At 50.8% G+C, this 17,136-nt stretch overlaps 1 protein-coding gene and 1 pseudogene across 1 annotated transcript; both read left to right on the top strand.

Annotated features, from left to right (window-relative positions):
• Positions 1-4,252: 4,252 nt before the first annotated feature.
• Positions 4,253-5,055, top strand: LOC120924774 (putative N-acetyltransferase 8B). Its single transcript, XM_040335793.1, has one exon. The coding sequence runs from the start codon at positions 4,260-4,262 to the stop codon at positions 4,920-4,922; it is 663 nt and encodes a 220-aa protein (XP_040191727.1). The 5' UTR covers positions 4,253-4,259; the 3' UTR covers positions 4,923-5,055.
• Positions 5,056-16,251: 11,196 nt separating this feature from the next.
• Positions 16,252-17,088, top strand: LOC120924773 (annotated as a pseudogene).
• Positions 17,089-17,136: the final 48 nt, after the last annotated feature.

Raw genomic sequence — 17,136 nt, 5'->3', positions numbered from 1 at the left:
AGTCAGGGGTGATCGGTGCGGCGATAGATATATATAGATATAGATATCAATAAAGCAGCTGACAGCCGCTTGTCCTCCCCCTGGCTTTCAGCTGCTATACAGGGAGATCAGTGCTTGCAACTGTCCCCACCGCCGCACCGATCTCCCCTGACTGTCCTTCTCCGCGTCCTCCATGCTCCTCCAGTCCTCCTCCGCGTCCTCCAGGCTCCTCCAGTCCACTTCTGTGCTCCTCCAGTCCCCCTCCGCGTCCTCCAGGCTCCTCCAGTCCACTTCTGTGCTCCTCCAGTCCCCCTCCGTGTCCTCCATGCTCCTCCAGTCCCCCTCCGTGTCCTCCATGCTCCTCCAGTCCCCCTCCGTGTCCTCCATGCTCCTCCAGTCTCCTTCTGTGCTCCTCCAGTCCCCCTCCGTGTCCTCCATGCTCCTCCAGTCCCCCTCCGTGTCCTCCATGCTCCTCCAGTCCCCCTCCGTGTCCTCCATGCTCCTCCAGTCTCCTTCTGTGCTCCTCCAGTCCCCCTCCGCGTCCGCCATGCTCCTCCAGTCCCCTTCTGGGCTCCTCCAGTCCCCCTCCGCGTCCGCCATGCTCCTCCAGTCCCCTTCTGGGCTCCTCCAGTCCCCCTCCGTGTCCTCCATGCTCCTCCAGGGCTCCTCCAGTCCCTCTCCGTGTCCTCTGGTCCCCCTCTGTTTCATCCGTTCTCCTCCGGTACCCCTCTGTGTTATGTGTGCTCTTCCAGTCCCCCTCCGTGTCCTCCGTGCTCCTCCAGTCCCCCGCTGTGTCCTCCGTGCTCCTCCAGTCCCCCTCTGTGTCCTCCGTGCTCCTCCAGTCCCCCGCTGTGTCCTCCGTGCTCCTCCAGTCCCCCTCTGTGTCCTCTGTGCTCCTCCAGTCCCCCGCTGTGTCCTCTGTGCTCTCCCTGTCCCCTTCTGTGTCCTCTGTGCTCCCCCATGTGTCCGTCGTGTTCTTCCTGTATAGATTTCAATAAAGCAGCTGACAGCCGCTTCTCCTCCTCCCTCGGCTTTCAGCTACTTAATTGAAACCTATACAGGGAGATCACTGCTTGTAACTAACCACACCGATCATCCCCGACTGTCCCCTGTGTTTTTCTCAGTGTCCTCTGTGCTCCCCCAGTCCCCCTCCATGCTCTCCCGGTCTCCCTCCATGTCCTCTGTGCTACTCCAGCCCCACACATTGCTCCTCCAGTCCCCCCCCTGTGTCCTCTGTGCTCCCTAGGTCCCTTTTTGTGTCCTCTGTGCTCCCCAGGTCCCCCTTTGTGTCCTCTGTGCTCCCCAGGTCCCCCTCTGTGCTCCCCAGGTCCCCCTCTGTGCTCCCCAGGTCCCCCTCTGTGTCCTCCGTGCTCCTCGGGTCCCCCTCTGTGTCCTCCGTGCTCCTCAGGTCCCCCTCTGTGTCCTCCGTGCTCCTCAGGCCCCCCTCTGTGTCCTCCATGCTCCTCAGGCCCCCCTCTTGTGTCCTCCTTGTTCCTCCGGTCCCCCTCCGTGTCCTCCTTGTTCCTCCGGTCCTCCTCCGTGTCCTCCTTGTTCCTCCGGTCCCCCTCCGTGTCCTCTGTGGTCCCCCTCTGTGTCCTCTGTGCTCCCCAGGTCCCCCTCTGTGCTCCCCAGGTCCCCCTCTGTGCTCCCCAGGTCCCCCTCTGTGGTCCCCCTCTGTGTCCTCTGTGCTCCCCAGGTCCCCATCTGTGTCCTCTGTGCTCCCCAGGTCCCCCTCGGTGTCCTCTGTGCTCCCCAGGTCCCCCTTTGTGTCCTCTGTGCTCCCCAGGTCCCCCTCTGTGCTCCCCAGGTCCCCCTATGTGTCCTCTGTGCTCCCCAGGTCCCCCTCTGTGTCCTCTGTGCTCCCCAGGTCCCCCTCTGTGTCCTCTGTGCTCCCCAGGTCCCCCTCTGTGTCCTCTGTGCTCCCCAGGTCCCCCTCTGTGCTCCTCAGGTCCCCCTCTGTGTTCATCAGGTCCCCCTCTGTGTTCATCAGGTCCCCCTCTGTGTTCATCAGGTCCCCCTCTGTGCTCCCCAGGTCCCCCCCCTGTGTCATCTGTGCTCCCCAGGTCCCCCTCTGTGTCCTCCATGCTCCTTCCGGTCCCCCTCCGTGTCCTCTGTGCTCCCCAAGCAGTATACTCATACTCTGCAATAACCCCCCCATACTCTGCAATTAACCCCCCATACTCTGCAATTAACCCCCCATACTCTGCAATTAACCCCCCATACTCTGCAATAACCCCCCCATACTCTGCAATAACCCCCCCCATACTCTGCAATAACCCCCCCCATACTGTGCAATACCCCCCCCCATACTCTGCAATAACCCCCCCCCCCATACTCTGCAATAACCCCCCCCCCCCCCATACTCAGCAGGTATTGCAGAGTATGGGGGGTATTGCAAATATGACAGAAACAAGATTTTTTTTTTTTTATTACAGAATTTTCAGTGTTTTTTCTTTTATAGCGCAAAAAATAAAAATCGCAGAGGTGATCAAATACCACCAAAAGAAAGCTCTATTTCTGGGAAAAAAGGACAAAAATTTCAGATGGGTACAATGTTGTATGACTGAGTTATTGTCATTCAAATTGTGAGAGCACCGAAAGCTGAAAATTGGTCTGGTGAGGAAGGGGGTTTAAGTGCCCAGTGGTCAAGAGGTTAAAGACCAGTGCCGAGTCTATGGACCATATATCGGCTTCCCTCTGTGCATCAAATGGATGTTTGAGCTGCAGGTAATAAAAGTGCATGGACGCTGGTAGCTGGAAGTCCGCACTGAGCTCTTGGAACGATCTCAGCCGGCCTGCTCTAATAATGTGCGACAACAGGGATACCCCATACTGTTTCCACTTCAGACCATACGGTATTTTAGCTATTTCCTGGTAATATAAGTTATCCCAAATGGGGCTGTATTTATTAAACCCTGTCACCCCCTGTAGCATCCTGACCTTGTTCTAGATCTTCTGCATGAGAGCGTATGTGGGGAACCGTTTGTTAGATTTGGCGTACTGCAGGGCCTCCAACCCCTCCGCCGTCTCCCCCCCAGTCTTGAATCTGAGCAATTGGACCGAGGAGTCACATAAATTAAGCTGCAGATCCCGTTGAGGGCCAACAACCCTCGCAATATGCTGCACCTGGGAGGCCAGGTAGTAAAGCCAGGGATTGGGCAGTGCCAATCCGCCGGCCTCCTTTGGACGTTGCAGTTGTGCAAGTTTGACCCTAGGGGGTTTCGTGAGCCATATCAGGGAACAAAAAATTGAATTAATGACCCTAAACTTTTTCAGGGGAATGACCATTGGGAAGTTGTGGAGTACGTAGAGTAACTGTGGCATGAGGATCATCTTTATCAAGTTCACCCTCCCTACCGGTGACAGTTTCAACTTGCTCCACACCTTGACCTGATCGCGACAGCGATTGATCAAAGGGGTGAGGTTGAGACTGACGTAGTCTAGTGGGCATGCGGTAACCTGAATGCCAAGATATCTGAGAGACTCAGAGACAGGAATGTCCAGTATAGTCATTGTGGACGCTGGAGGCCGACGGTCAAGTAACAGAAGAGAGGACTTGGCCAATTAATAGACAAACCCGAGTAGTCCCCAAACCGCCGCACAACGGTCATGGCCTCCGTTAGCGACTCGGAGGTGTCCCCTAGGAGCAACATGGTGTCGTCCGCATACAACATGATCTTCTCATGAAGATCTCCGTAGTGGAATCCCTGAACCAAAGGATTGGCCCGGATCATGGCTGCCAGGGGTTCAATGGCCAGGGCAAAGAGGAGGGGAGACAGGGGGCAACCCTGCCGTGTACCCCTGTGTAGATTAAAAGTATGCAATACCCTCCCTCCTTCTCTTATCGCCGCCACCGGGGATGAGTATAGGAGCTGGACCCATGTAATGAATCCGTCTCCAAACCCAAATTTCCGCATCACCGCCCAGAGATAGTGCCCGAATGGTTAGTCCGCCCCTGGTTGCGTCAAAGTTGCACTCCAAAGCCGGAGCAACTTTGGAGTTGTTCAAGGGTAAATGGAGCCTAACTGCAGAAGATCTGGCCAACAGTTAAAAACTGGACATCTTTGAAAGCATTGGGTCACTCAAGCATGGAAATAGTCATGGGTCATACTTGGTGGCACCATAACAGACAAAGGTGAGGTCAGAGGTTCACTTAAAGGGAAAAATCATTGTTTTCTAGATAGAAAGTGAAGATTAATTTGATTTAATTTTAACTGGCTGTTAATGAGGGAACTATTGATTCTAGCATGTCTATCTTTTTATACAGGGAGGTAACAAACATGTCAAATTACAACATCCGGCTCTATAAAGACTCAGATTACGATATAGTGAGAGACATCTTTGTTTGTGGGATTACAGAACCTTACACCTTGTCCATCCGTCATACACTCAGCCTTCCCCGGGTCTGGATCCTCATTCTTGCCATGTTCCTCCTTGCCCTGATGACCACAGGTTGTTCTAAAGCCTCGTTTACAGTGGTGATCGCCTTCCTACTTTTCTTGTTGCTCAAGAACCGAGATGTATTCTTTTCCTATGCTAGGGGATCCCTGGCTGGTGACCTGTTGGATATCAAGAAAAATTACCTTCAGCGGGACGGTTGCTGCTTTTGGGTGGCAGAATCAGAAGGAGAAATTGTTGGCATGGTGGCAGCTTCCCCATTCCCCCATCCTGGCGGACAGAAGCAAGTGGCGCTCAGAAGGCTGTCGGTTCCCATGAAACATCGGGGCAGAGGCATCGGTAAGGCTTTGTGTAAGACCGTCATTGACTTTGCCCAGAAGTCTGGATATCAGGCCGTCGTCTTGGAGACGGCAGCATTTCGGGTGGACTCTTTATACCTGTACAAGAGCCTGGGCTTCAAGATAACGAACATCTTCACTGAAAATTTCTATTTCAGAAGATTTATAGACTATATTGATATTTCACTCCAGTATGATCTTCCATAAAATACTATCCTTTGCCATTGTCCTGTTTCCTAGGGTTTTATCCCCTCTATTCCTTTAATTTACCACTTCCGCCGATGTCACAGCAGTGGGCTTTTTTTTCGTGGGGCCTAGGGATGTGAAGGCCCGGAAAAAAACTGAGAAATTCGGATTTTTTTTTTTTTTTTTGAAAAAATTGGAAAAATTAAAAAAAATAAATAAAAATAATTGTGGAATATTTTATTTTAACATGATGAATAAAATATTTTAGGACATGATGTGCAAATATTTTCCAAATCATTTCTAAAAAAAATAAAAAATTGTCAGGATGGGAAAGTCCATAAGAGCAGTGAGACCCTTTTAAGAAGCCGCGCCCCCGCCGTGATCTCCGTGACTGTGCCCAGTGAACTCGATGCCCGCCGGTGTCCCGCGATCGTGTCACAGAGCGGCCTAACAGGGGGATGCCATTGTAAACAAGGCATTTCCCCGTTCTGCTTAGTGACAGGACAGTGATCACAGCTCCATGTCAAGTGATCAGTGTCGTGTCACTGGTAGCCCATCCCCCCCACAGATATAATCACTCCCTAGGACACACTTAACCCCTTCCTCACCCCCTAGTGTTTAACCCCTTCCCTGCCAGTGTCATTTACAGAGTAATTAGTACATATTTTGTGTGTTATGTATGTGTGTGTGTTATGTATGCATGTATGTATGTATGTGTGTGGTGTGTGGATGTATGTGTGTTATGGGTGTATATATGTATGTGTGTGTGATGTGGATGTATGTGTGTTCTGTATGTGTGTTGTGTATGTATATGTGTGTAGGGAGGGGGAGTGCAGAGGTTATATTTGAGGAGAAGGGCAATAGTGGGATCTGGATGGATGACTGCACTCTGTACCTAGCGCACTTGAACCCTTGCACTCTGTACGTACCACACTCCAGAACCATGCACTGTGCCTAACACTCTCCTGCACTCTGTACATAACACACACCAAAACACTGCAATCTATATGTAACTCCAGAACCCTGCACATAACACACTCCAGAACCCTGCACCCTGTGCATAATACACTCCAGAACCCTGCACTCTGTATCTGGCCCTCTCCTGAACCCTGCACTCTGTATCTGGCTCTCTCCTGAACCCTGCACTCTGTATCTGGCTCTCTCCTGAACGCTGCACTCTGTATCTGGCCCTCTCCTGAACCCTGCACTCTGAGCGCAACACACTCCAGAACATATGAAAAAGGTACCTAGTGCAATGTTTGAATGAAACATGGTCTACTGGTCACATGTGTTGAGATCCTCCGAGATCCATGCCTCATTCATTTTTATAAATGTGAGGTAGTCAACACTGTTGTGAGCTAGGTGGGTGCGCTTATCAGTCATGACCCCCCCTGCTGCGCTGAACGTCCTGTCGGACAGGACACTGGACGAGGGGCAAGCCAACAGTTCCATTGCAAATTGTGCAAGCTCTGGCCAGAGGTCAAGCCTGCCCACCCAGTAGTCCAGGGGTTCATCACTTCTCAGTGCATCCACATCGGCCGTTAACCCGATGTAGTCGGACACCTGTCGGTCTAGGCGTTCCCTGATGCTGGATCCGGAGGACAGCTGTCGATGGATCGGCTGAAAGAATTATCTCATATCATTAGTGACCAACACATCTTCAAACCGCCCTCTTCTTGCAGGCGCTGTTGGATTGGTACCCGCAAATGTTTCTCTGTGAGTATAAATTCCTCTGCCAGCACATGCAAAGCAGAATGCAGCATTTCCCGAAGCAAGGCCTGGAAGTGCTGCATTCTGATAGCCCTCTGTGATGGTGGTAACATTTCCGCCATGTTTTGTTTGTACCGGGGGTCTAAGTACGTTGCCACCCAGTACTGGTCCTGGTCCTTTATGCTTTTTATACGGGGGTCCCTCTTAAAACACTGGAGCATGAAGGCCCCCATTTTCACTAAACTGGAAGCGCTGTACTGGCCTGGCTCCTGCTCATCATCCAGGATAATGTCATTCTCGTTCTCCTCCCCCCATCCACGGATCAACACCAGGGATCCCAGAAAGGTTTAAAGCATGCTCGCTCTTCTTGCTCCTCCTCCTCCGCCCCGGCACCATCCTCCTCTGACTCCCGTTGTTGACTTGTCTCAGGTGGAGTTCCCTCCAGCATTGCGACTTCCTCATCTTCCTGCTCCTCGACAGCTTGATCAATGACACGACGCAATGCACGCTCCAGAAAGAAGGCGTAAGGAACGATGTCACTGATGGCGCCCTGGCTGCGATTGACCAGTTTGGTGATCTCATCAAATGGCCGCAGAAGTCTGCATGAGTCGCGCAGGAGCAGCCACTGGCGCAGAGCAAAAAAACCAAGCTCCCCAGAACCTGTCCTGCCGCAGAGTTCGTACAGGTAGTCAGGGCCGTTTGAAGGAATTTGGGGGCCCCAAGCAAAATGGACATGGAGGCCCCCAAACCCCAGAACCCCCCCCCCGCACGCAAAGCCTACAGGTACCACAGCATAGCGATACAGTTTACGTTCACCCACACGTTATATAAATAAAAAATGTTTACAGTGCAAATACTGCTGTTGCATATAATGTGCCGCAGCAAACACGTGTAGCTGAATTGCGAGTGTTCTGCATGGAATGGAGGGGTCAGATATGTCCTGGGGAGAGGGCTAGTGCTAGAGAGGGGAGAGATAGATATGTGCTGGGGGCAGAGGCGGTCGGTGCTCAAATTTGTTGGGGGGGGGCACAAACTGATTCGAAAAAAAAGAAACATCAAATGCAGCCACCGTGCCCCATCAAATGCAGCCACCGTGCCCCATCATATGCAGCCACCGTGCCCCATCATATGCAGCCACCGTGCCCCATCGAATGCAGCCACCGTGCCCCATCATATGCAGCCACCGTGCCCCATCAAATGCAGCCACCGTGCCCCATCATATGCAGCCACCGTGCCCCATCATATGCAGCCACCGTGCCCCATCAAATGCAGCCACCGTGCCCCATCAAATGCAGCCACCGTGCCCCATCAAATGCAGCCACCGTGCCCCATCAAATGCAGCCACCGTGGCCCATCAAATGCAGCCACCGTGGCCCATCATATGCAGCCACCGTGCCCCATCATATGCAGCCACCGTGCCCCATCATATGCAGCCACCGTGCCCCATCATATGCAGCCACCGTGCCCCATCGAATGCAGCCACCGTGCCCCATCGAATGCAGCCACCGTGCCCCATCATATGCAGCCACCGTGCCCCATCATATGCAGCCACCGTGCCCCATCATATGCAGCCACCGTGCCCCATCATATGCAGCCACCGTGCCCCATCATATGCAGCCACCGTGCCCCATCATATGCAGCCACCGTGCCCCATCATATGCAGCCACCGTGTCCCATCATATGCAGCCACCGTGCCCCATCATATGCAGCCACCGTGCCCATCATATGCAGCCACCGTGCCCCATCATATGCAGCCACCGTGCCCCATCAAATGCAGCCACCATGCCCCATCATATGCAGCCACCGTGCCCCATCAAATGCAGCCACCGTGGCCCATCAAATGCAGCCACCGTGGCCCATCATATGCAGCCACCGTGCCCCACCATATGCAGCCACCGTGCCCCATAATATGCAGCCACCGTGCCCCACCATATGCAGCCACCGTGCCCATCATATGCAGCCACCGTGCCCATCATATGCAGCCACCGTGCCCCATCATATGCAGCCACCGTGCCCCATAATTTGCAGCCACTGTGTCCATCATATACAACCTCTGTACCCACATGTGCTTGGGGGGTCAGATATGTGCTGGGGGGGAGCTTTGTGAGAGAAAAGATACAGTACAAGGGGGATGGGTAGGATATGTGCTGGAGGGGTGTTTTGGGAAGGAAGAGAGGGGTTGTCAAATTTAAAATCGAATCCACACTTCTAGCATTGCCTCCCCCCCTCCCAGCACATGTCCTCCTAACCTAACCCTTCGATCACTCAAATGACATCTACCTTGTCCTCCTTTCCAGACAGACACTCTCCCCCCTCCCTCCTCCATCTACAGTACAGAGCATAATAAAAACTTAGTGCAGACCTGATCAGAGCGTCCCATCTCCCCCTCCTCCTCCTTCTCCTCGTGTGTGTGTTTACAGAACGGAGGAGGGGAGGAGCATTGATACACTGACTGCTCTGCTCAACTAACCAGAGGGGGAGACTCGTCTCTGCCGGAAAAAATAAATAAATAAATGTTAAAGTAACAGACATCGCTGCCACCGTAAATCGCTGGGATTAAATATCCGGCCTGCCACACACAGCCCAGTCCGCCCCTGCTTCTCTCCCCTCAAACGAAAGCCCCCATTCCAGCAGTGGAACAAACAGACACCTGCTTGGGGGCCCCTGGCCAGCTCGGGGCCCTAAGCAATTGCCTGCTTTGCCTCTCTTGTTCCGACGGGCCTGCAGGTAGTCGTTAACTGCATGTTTCTGCTGGAGCAGCCTATCAAGCATATACAATGTTGAGTTCCATCGCGTCGGGCAGTCACAAATAAGACGTCTGACGGGCAGGTTGTGTCACTGCTGAATGTCAGCAAGGCGAGCCATGGCCTGTAAGATCTTCTGAAATGGCCCGAGATTTTCCTGGCCTGCTGCAAAACGTCCTGGACCCCAGGGTATTTGGCAACGAATCGCTGCAAGACCAAGTTCAGGACGTGTGCCATGCATGGCACGTGTGTAATTTTGCCCTGTTTCAGCTCGCTCAGCAGATTGGCACCGTTGTCGCACACCACTTTACCAACTGTGAAATTGAGCGGTGTTAGCCACTGATCTGCCTGTGAATGCAAAGCTGAAAGGAGTGCAGGACCAGTGTGGCTCTTGTCTTCCAGGCACAACAGACGCAGCACAGCATGGCAAAGTCTCACCTGGCATGTCGAATAGGTTCTGGGGATCTTGGGCGGCGCAGCGGAAGAGACAGTAGCATCGGAAAAGGAGGAGTCAGCCGAGGAGGAGAGGGAGGATGGAGGAGGAGGAGACAAAGAAGAGGCAGGCATGCCTGCATGCAATCCGCTGCAGTAAAACCAAATCTACATGGGTGCCACATGTTACATGCTTGACACCCGTCAGAAGGTTCACCCAGTGGGCTGTGAAAGTTATATACCTTCCCTGCCCGTGTTTGCTAGATCACGTGACTGTGGTCAGAAGTATCTTGGCACCGACACTGTGTGCCAGAGATACATTCACTTGCCGCTGAACATGGCCATATAGCTCTGGGATGCCCTTCTGTGAGAAATATTTCCTTCCTGGGACCTTCCATTGTGTTGTTCCAATGGCAACAAATTTTCGAAAGGCCTCAGAGTCCACCAGTTTATATGACAGTAGTTGGCGGGCTATCAGTTCCGACAAGCCAGCGGTCAACCGTTGGGAAAGAGGGTTATCTGGCATCATTGTTTTTTTACAATCGAACATTTGGGCCACGGAAGCCTGCCTTTTTGCAGAAAAGCGTGAGGACGGCATGATGGAAGGTGGAGTGGAGGACAATTGTGAGTATAGAGGAGGAGAAGAGGCTGGACGGTGACAGCCTGGAGTGTGGCTTTGTGGGTTCTGATGGCGTTGCTCCCACTGGGCTCGGTGGTGGGAGGCCAGGTGCCTTCTTAAGGCGGTCATCCCTAGGTGAGTGTTGGGCTTACCGCGACGTATCTGTTGACTGCAAAAGCTGCAGATGGCAACACTATTGTCTGCAGCAGACACGTTAAAAAAAGCTCACACTGCGGAGCCATGGGCCGGCGTCCTGGGAGCGCCAGATAGGAGCGAGCCATCAACCATGTACGGTCACGATACATTAGGAGTCTGGTTTGTCCCTCTTGTGCAATGTAAGTTTGGCCTGCTTCTCCTCCCTATCTGCTGGTCCATCTCTCCCTTTGAACTCCCCTCCTCTTCCTCTCTTGTGGGCACCCACGTGACGTCTGTAGACACGTCATCATCAACGTCACCTTCCCCACCACTAACAATCGAGATCTCGGAGTAGGCAGCAACAGCGGGCACCAACCTCCTTGGGCTGATCTGAGTACTGTCGTCAGACTGCTAAGTGCCAGCTGTTGCTACCTCCTCTTCCTGATCCAATGCCAAGAATGGCTGCGCATCCGAAATGTCTTCTGATGGATCAGAAAATAATTCCTGTGACTAAAGCGGAGGGTATATGGTGGTGTTGGTGGTGAGCCACTCAACCAAGTCTGGTGCGTCCTTTGACGTTATCAAATGCACCTTGTGCAACTTCTCATTTTGGCTCCGGCCTGGTGCTCCTGCCCTACCCCTACCACCCCTGCAGAAGGGCCTGCCTCTTCCTCTGCCTGTCATTTTTTAAATGACCCTGTGACAAAAGTCTCTAGAGAAGCGCAGTATATGTGGAAGAAGGTATATAACATCCCGCTTCAATCTGTCGTTTTGCGGGGCAACTGGTTTATCGCACCAGTTATAAACCTTTTTTTCCAGTGACGCTTGTCACTGTGTGCAGCAAAACAGAAAAAAAAATTCTGCAGTACCCAAATACACCACCAGTCACAATGCAGCACAATACAAATCCACTATAATATGCTTTCTATATAGAAAGTATATTATGTGTATTACACCCCTATATACTGCACACCAAACAATAGTACACCTATACCAGTCCTTGAAAGGACTTTTGTGGACCTGTTAGCTAACGATTTGTGTCACTACAGTCCCTGGTCCACACAGCACCCTCTCCCTACACTGACAAAAAGCAGAATGTAAAATGCCCACCAGATCAGGTCTATTTATAAGGTAGGGGGTATGTCCATGTGCTGAAATGTCTCAATTGGCTGTCCTGCACCACCTCATGGATGTGTCATGGGTCAAAGTTCTTCTCAATGTAAAATTGCGGACGGGCGCGAATATCGCCAGATGTCCGCCTGTTCGGCGAACCGCGAACGAGCAAAGTTCGCTGCGAACCGACCGCCGGGGGAACCGCCAGGCCATCTCTATTGACTAACACAAATTTGCCTCTGTTCTGGCTGTGGTACTGCTTGGTAGTCTCCCTTGTTGCCTGCCGGTGGTGTTGCCATCCTGGCCTTATATTGGAACACAGGTGTATTATGGTGTATTGGGTGTCCTTTCTCGGCATCTGTACAGAGGGAGTGGTGAACCCGCTGCGCATGCTGGGGGAGGATACTTAAAGGGCAGAAGCCATTTTCGGGGGGTCCTTCGCCTCGTGGCCCTCCTGGCGCGAGGTGTGCGCCCGACTTCGGGGCCACGATGGCCCGGAGTCGCTTTGCTGTTTAGTAGGCCCAGCTATGTTGGCTGGGGCCTGCAATCCTAAGAGGGGATCACAAGGTGTCTGTCCACAATTGAGGAGGCAGTCTTAATGAAGGAAACCGGGGGGAGGACCTGCCCTGGAGGAGACCGGCAAGTGCTAGCGTCTCGGGTGAGGCCTGGTGACCGAATTAAGGAGGGATGGCAACCCCCCTTTTTTTATTAAAGGGCCCAGAGGCCCCCAGGGCCCCGGATGGCTTTATTTTATTTTATTTCTTTTTTTCTGTAAGGGGCCCAGAGGTCCCCAGGGCAACCCCCACTTCTCAATTCACGCCCCCCGCTTCTCAATTTTCTCAATTAGCAGGAGCCCCCCGGCTTCTCAATTCCCGGCAGCCCCCCCCCCGCTTCGGCAACAAACCCCCTCCCCCCCGGTTCTCTGCTTCAGGGGGCCCATTCCTGAAGCTGTGTAAGGGGCCCCATAATTCCTGATGGCGGCCCTGATCCCGGCTGCTAGGCCATGTGAGAGGGGACTATCCGGGTGAGCAATTCCCACTCAATAGCTGAGAGTGGAGACTGATTGAATATTTTTTGAACATTCTGTACCGTGTGCCTGAACCTTCCCCTACTCTTCTCCTCCCTTCTACTTTCTCTACTTCAAGTTACCCTGCAGTAAAAAAAATAAAGCCTGACTGTTGGAGGTTTTACATCTGCCTGGACATGGCATTTTCTTATGAATGACTTGTATAGCGCTACACACGCAAACTGAATCGCCTCTAGGTGCTTTTTGTAGCCAGTGTCTTTCTGGCTGGTGCGGTCACTTACCCCGTAGGATCTCGACACGCTTGGGACACACAGTCATACACACATACATATATACTGGGCCAATTTGGACAGGATTCAATTAACCTACCAGCATGTCCAGAGGCGGCTTTAGGCTTTGTGAGGCCTTAGGCAAAACTTGACATGGGGCCCCACTCACACCCCATGATGGGAAAAATAATTCAAGGACAAGAGCCTCTTCCCCACAACCCTGGCCGATGGTTGTGGGGGTCTGCGAGCAGAGGGCTTATTGGAATCTGGAAGCCCCCTTTAACAAGGCGGCCCCCAGATCCTGATCTTTAATAACTAAGGGGCGGGTGCCACCTGGTGTGATGTCACCTGGTGAACCCGCCCCCTTGTGATGTCATTGACTGAGGGCATGCTGGGTCATTGACGTCACAAGGGGTGGTGTCACCGATATTCACTGGATGTTAGGGACGCTGGGCTCTTAACACTGCCTGAGCACAGCAGCGTTAAGGTCTCCTGTCCCTCAAAACTGGAGTAATGCATTGGGTAAGTTAGGCGGCCAAGAGGCCCTTGTGAGTGTGAGGCCTTAGGCGACCGCCTAATTAAAGAGCAGCCTCTGAGCATGTCTTTGGAGTGTGGGAGGAAACCCGCGCAGACACAGGAAGAACATGCAAACTCCAGGCAGATGGTGTCGTGGTCGGGATTTGAACCAGCGACCCTTTTTGCTGCTAGGTGAAAGTGCTAACCACTACACCACTGTGCTTCCCCCTGTGAAGAGGGGGGGACCCTCCCACCGTCTGTAAAAGCCATCTAGCAGCTAGTTACTCTCTAGGTTTCAGTTTACAAAAGAGAGAATAGCCGGCCAAAAGAAATAAAAACAGATACTAGGAAGATGCCTGCATCATCCTGGTATAACCACTAGACATGTGTAATTCGTTTAGTTCCGAATTCCTTTTTTTTGTATTATTATTAAATTTGACAAATTTGTTAATTCCGAAATTTCTGAATTTTCGAATTTACAAATTTTCGAATTTCAGAATTTTTTGAATTTTGAAATTTCAACATTTCAGAAATTGGAATTTTGGAAAATATTGAAATTTGGAAATTCAAAATTTTAAATGAGGGAATTTAAAACTTCTACCATTTCTGAAATCGTGATTGGAAAATCGAAGATTAGGAAATCAGAAATTTGAAAATTACAAAAATTAGAAAATTACAAAAAATGGAAAATTACAAATTTGAAAACCTGGAAATTCAAAAATTCTAAATTCTAAAACTCCAAAATTCGGAAATGTAAAAATTGAAAAGTTTGGATTTATGAATTTCCGAAATTCCGAATGATCAAGTTTCCGAAACTTTCCGAATTCCCGAATTTACAGAATACGAAAAATGCAAAAAAAAGAATGCAACGAAAACGAGAATTTTTCGGCAGTGCACATGTCTAATAACCACTGCAACTCGAGGACACACAAGAACGTCCTTGGGTGGCAAGTGGTTAAAAGCCTGTCTTGGATTGTCTCGATTTATTTAGTTAGTTTATAATCTAGAAATAGACCGTGGCCATCTTAAGTGTGGGCATCATGAAGCCAGACTGTATGACTTCCTGGATTTCAGCCTTGCAGATCTTGCACATGCTCAGTGCTGCACAAGCGATGTAATAGGTTTCAGTCAGGTTTCCATAGCAACGGGAGTGTCAGAGGAAGTTGCTGCCCCTTCTCTATGCAAATAGGCTATTTGCAAGGACTACTGGGATGCATGACGCCTATCCCAGAAACCCTTGCCAATAGCCTTGTGACTTAATAGCCTAGGTTAATAAGGAGGAGGAAGTAATGAAGGAGTACAAAATAAAGGTATTTACAAGCAACAAAATTAATAAAAATTGTCCATTCTGAACACTATGAGATTAGGGCATGCAGCACAGACAAACATAAAAAAATGGGTGGAACTCCACTTTAAGAGGACCTGTCATGCTTTTTTTTCTATTACAAGGGATGTTTATATTCCTTGTAATAGGAATAAAAGTGACCCAATTTATTTGTTTTATTTATTTTTACACTGTTTTGAAAAAAAATAAAGTAAAATAAATAAGAAAAAAATATATAATTTTAAAGCGGCCCGTCCCGACGAGCTCGCGCACAGAAGCGAACGCATACGTAAGCAGCGCCCGCATATGAAAACGTTGTTCAAACCACACATGCGAGGCATCACAGCAATCATAATTCTAGCCCTAGCCCTTCTCTGTACCTCAAAATACGCAACCTGTAGAATTTTTTAAACGTTGACTATGGAGATTTTTTATTTTTTTTGTATGTTTTATAGCAAAAAGTTAAATTTCTTTTATCAATTTAGGCCAATATGCATTCTGCTAAATATTTTTGGTAAAAGAAATCCCAATAAGTGTCATACACTCCATAGACGCCAAATGTGTATGTCTCGGCCCCGCCCCCACGTCATTGGATTTGATTAAAAGCAGCGGGAGCTCCTCGATGTCTTCTCCCTTCCTCTCTATCAGGCGTCCAATCACAGCGCCTGTTGTTTCAGCCAATCAGGGGACAGGTAACAGACCCGAGCACCTGATTGACACGAGAAGCGGGTCAGTGTTAGGAAAGCGTTTTATAAGCTGTCCTAACACAACACTGAATGAACAGTGAGCGCCCAGCATGGCGCCCGCTGTTCACCATTTTGGATGCCTATAAGAGCCTACAGCTCTACAGCTCTAATCAGGTGCTTCCAAAAAAAACCTGCCCTGTAGTCCAGGTGCCCGACACGGGGCCAGACACCAGAATAGGAGGCGGCAGTGGTGACCATAGATTCATTCAATGCAGTAGCGGCTGGTGCTCCAAATTTTTGGGGGGCGCAAAAAAAAAAAAAAAAAAAAAAACAATTGCAGCCTCACTGTGCCCATTATACACAGCTACTGTGCCCATCAATTGCAGTCACTGTGCCCATCAAAGGCAGCCACTATGCCCATCATAAACAGCTACTGTGCCCATCAATTGCAGACACTGTGCAATGCCATCAATTGTCGCCACTGTGCCATGCCATAAAACGCAGCCACTGTGCCAATCAACTGTCACCACTGTGCCATGCCATTACACGCAGCCACTGTGCTATCAATTGTCACCACTGTGCCCATCAATTGCCACCACTGTGCCCATCAATTGTTGTCACCACTGTGCCATGCCAACTTGATGGGTGCTTGTGTGGCTGCATTTGATGGGTGCTGGTGAGGCTGCAGTTGATCGGCACTGGTGAGGCTACATTGATGGGCGCTGGTGAGGCTGCATTGATGGGCGCAAGGGTTTCCTTTCTCAGCACAAGTGGAGTTACTCTCTACAGTAGACAGGTCTTGTCATTGTTCAACGGCCACCTAAAATTAATGAAAAGGATATTCCCAATACACTAAAATGTCTCCTGTTTTTGTCTTTATGCACAGGGAGGTAACAACATGACAGAATACCACATCCGTCTCTACCAGGACTCCGATTACCATACGGTGAGGGACATCTTTGCTCAAAGAACATTACCCTGTGGCCCTCCGTCACACATTCAGCCTTCCACGAGTTTGGATCCTCGTTCTTGCCGTGTTCCTCCTTGCCCTGGTGACCACAGGCTCCTTTATAGTCTCATCTGTAGCGGTGGCCGTCGTCATTCTCGTCTTATCGCTCATCAACATCAACATATTAATTTCCTATGTCAGAACATCCCTGGCTGGTGACATGTTGGATATCAGGAAACATTACCTTCAGCGGGACGGTTGCTGCTTCTGGGTGGCAGAATCGGAAGGAGAAATTGTGGGCATGGTGGCGGCGGCCCCATTTCCCCATCCTGGCGGACAGAACCAAGTGGAGCTCAAAAGGCTGTCGGTTCCCAAGAGACATCGGGGCAGAGGCATCGGCAAGGCTTTGTGCAAGACGGTCATTGACTTTGCCCAGAAGTCTGGATATCAGGCTGTCGTCCTGGACACCTCGCAGTATCAGATGGATTCCATGCACCTCTACAAGAGTCTGGGCTTTAGGATAACAGCCAAAGCCACCTATTATCCAAATTACTACTTCACCACATTTTTGGACTTTGTTGACTTTATTTTCCAGTATGATCTTTTAAAACAGCAATGAAATACTCCTTGGCTATGACTTGCTGCCTGCCTTGGGGTGTCCTACAATTCAAGAAGTGGTGGGGCAAGGTCCAGGGCCGCCATCATGAATTA

The sequence above is a fragment of the Rana temporaria genome, chromosome 1, assembly GCF_905171775.1.
Source record: "Rana temporaria chromosome 1, aRanTem1.1, whole genome shotgun sequence".
In the NCBI taxonomy this organism is placed as follows: Eukaryota; Metazoa; Chordata; class Amphibia; order Anura; family Ranidae; genus Rana; species Rana temporaria.
Note: the sequence above shows the minus strand (reverse complement) of the source record. Positions and strands in the feature narration are given on the sequence as shown.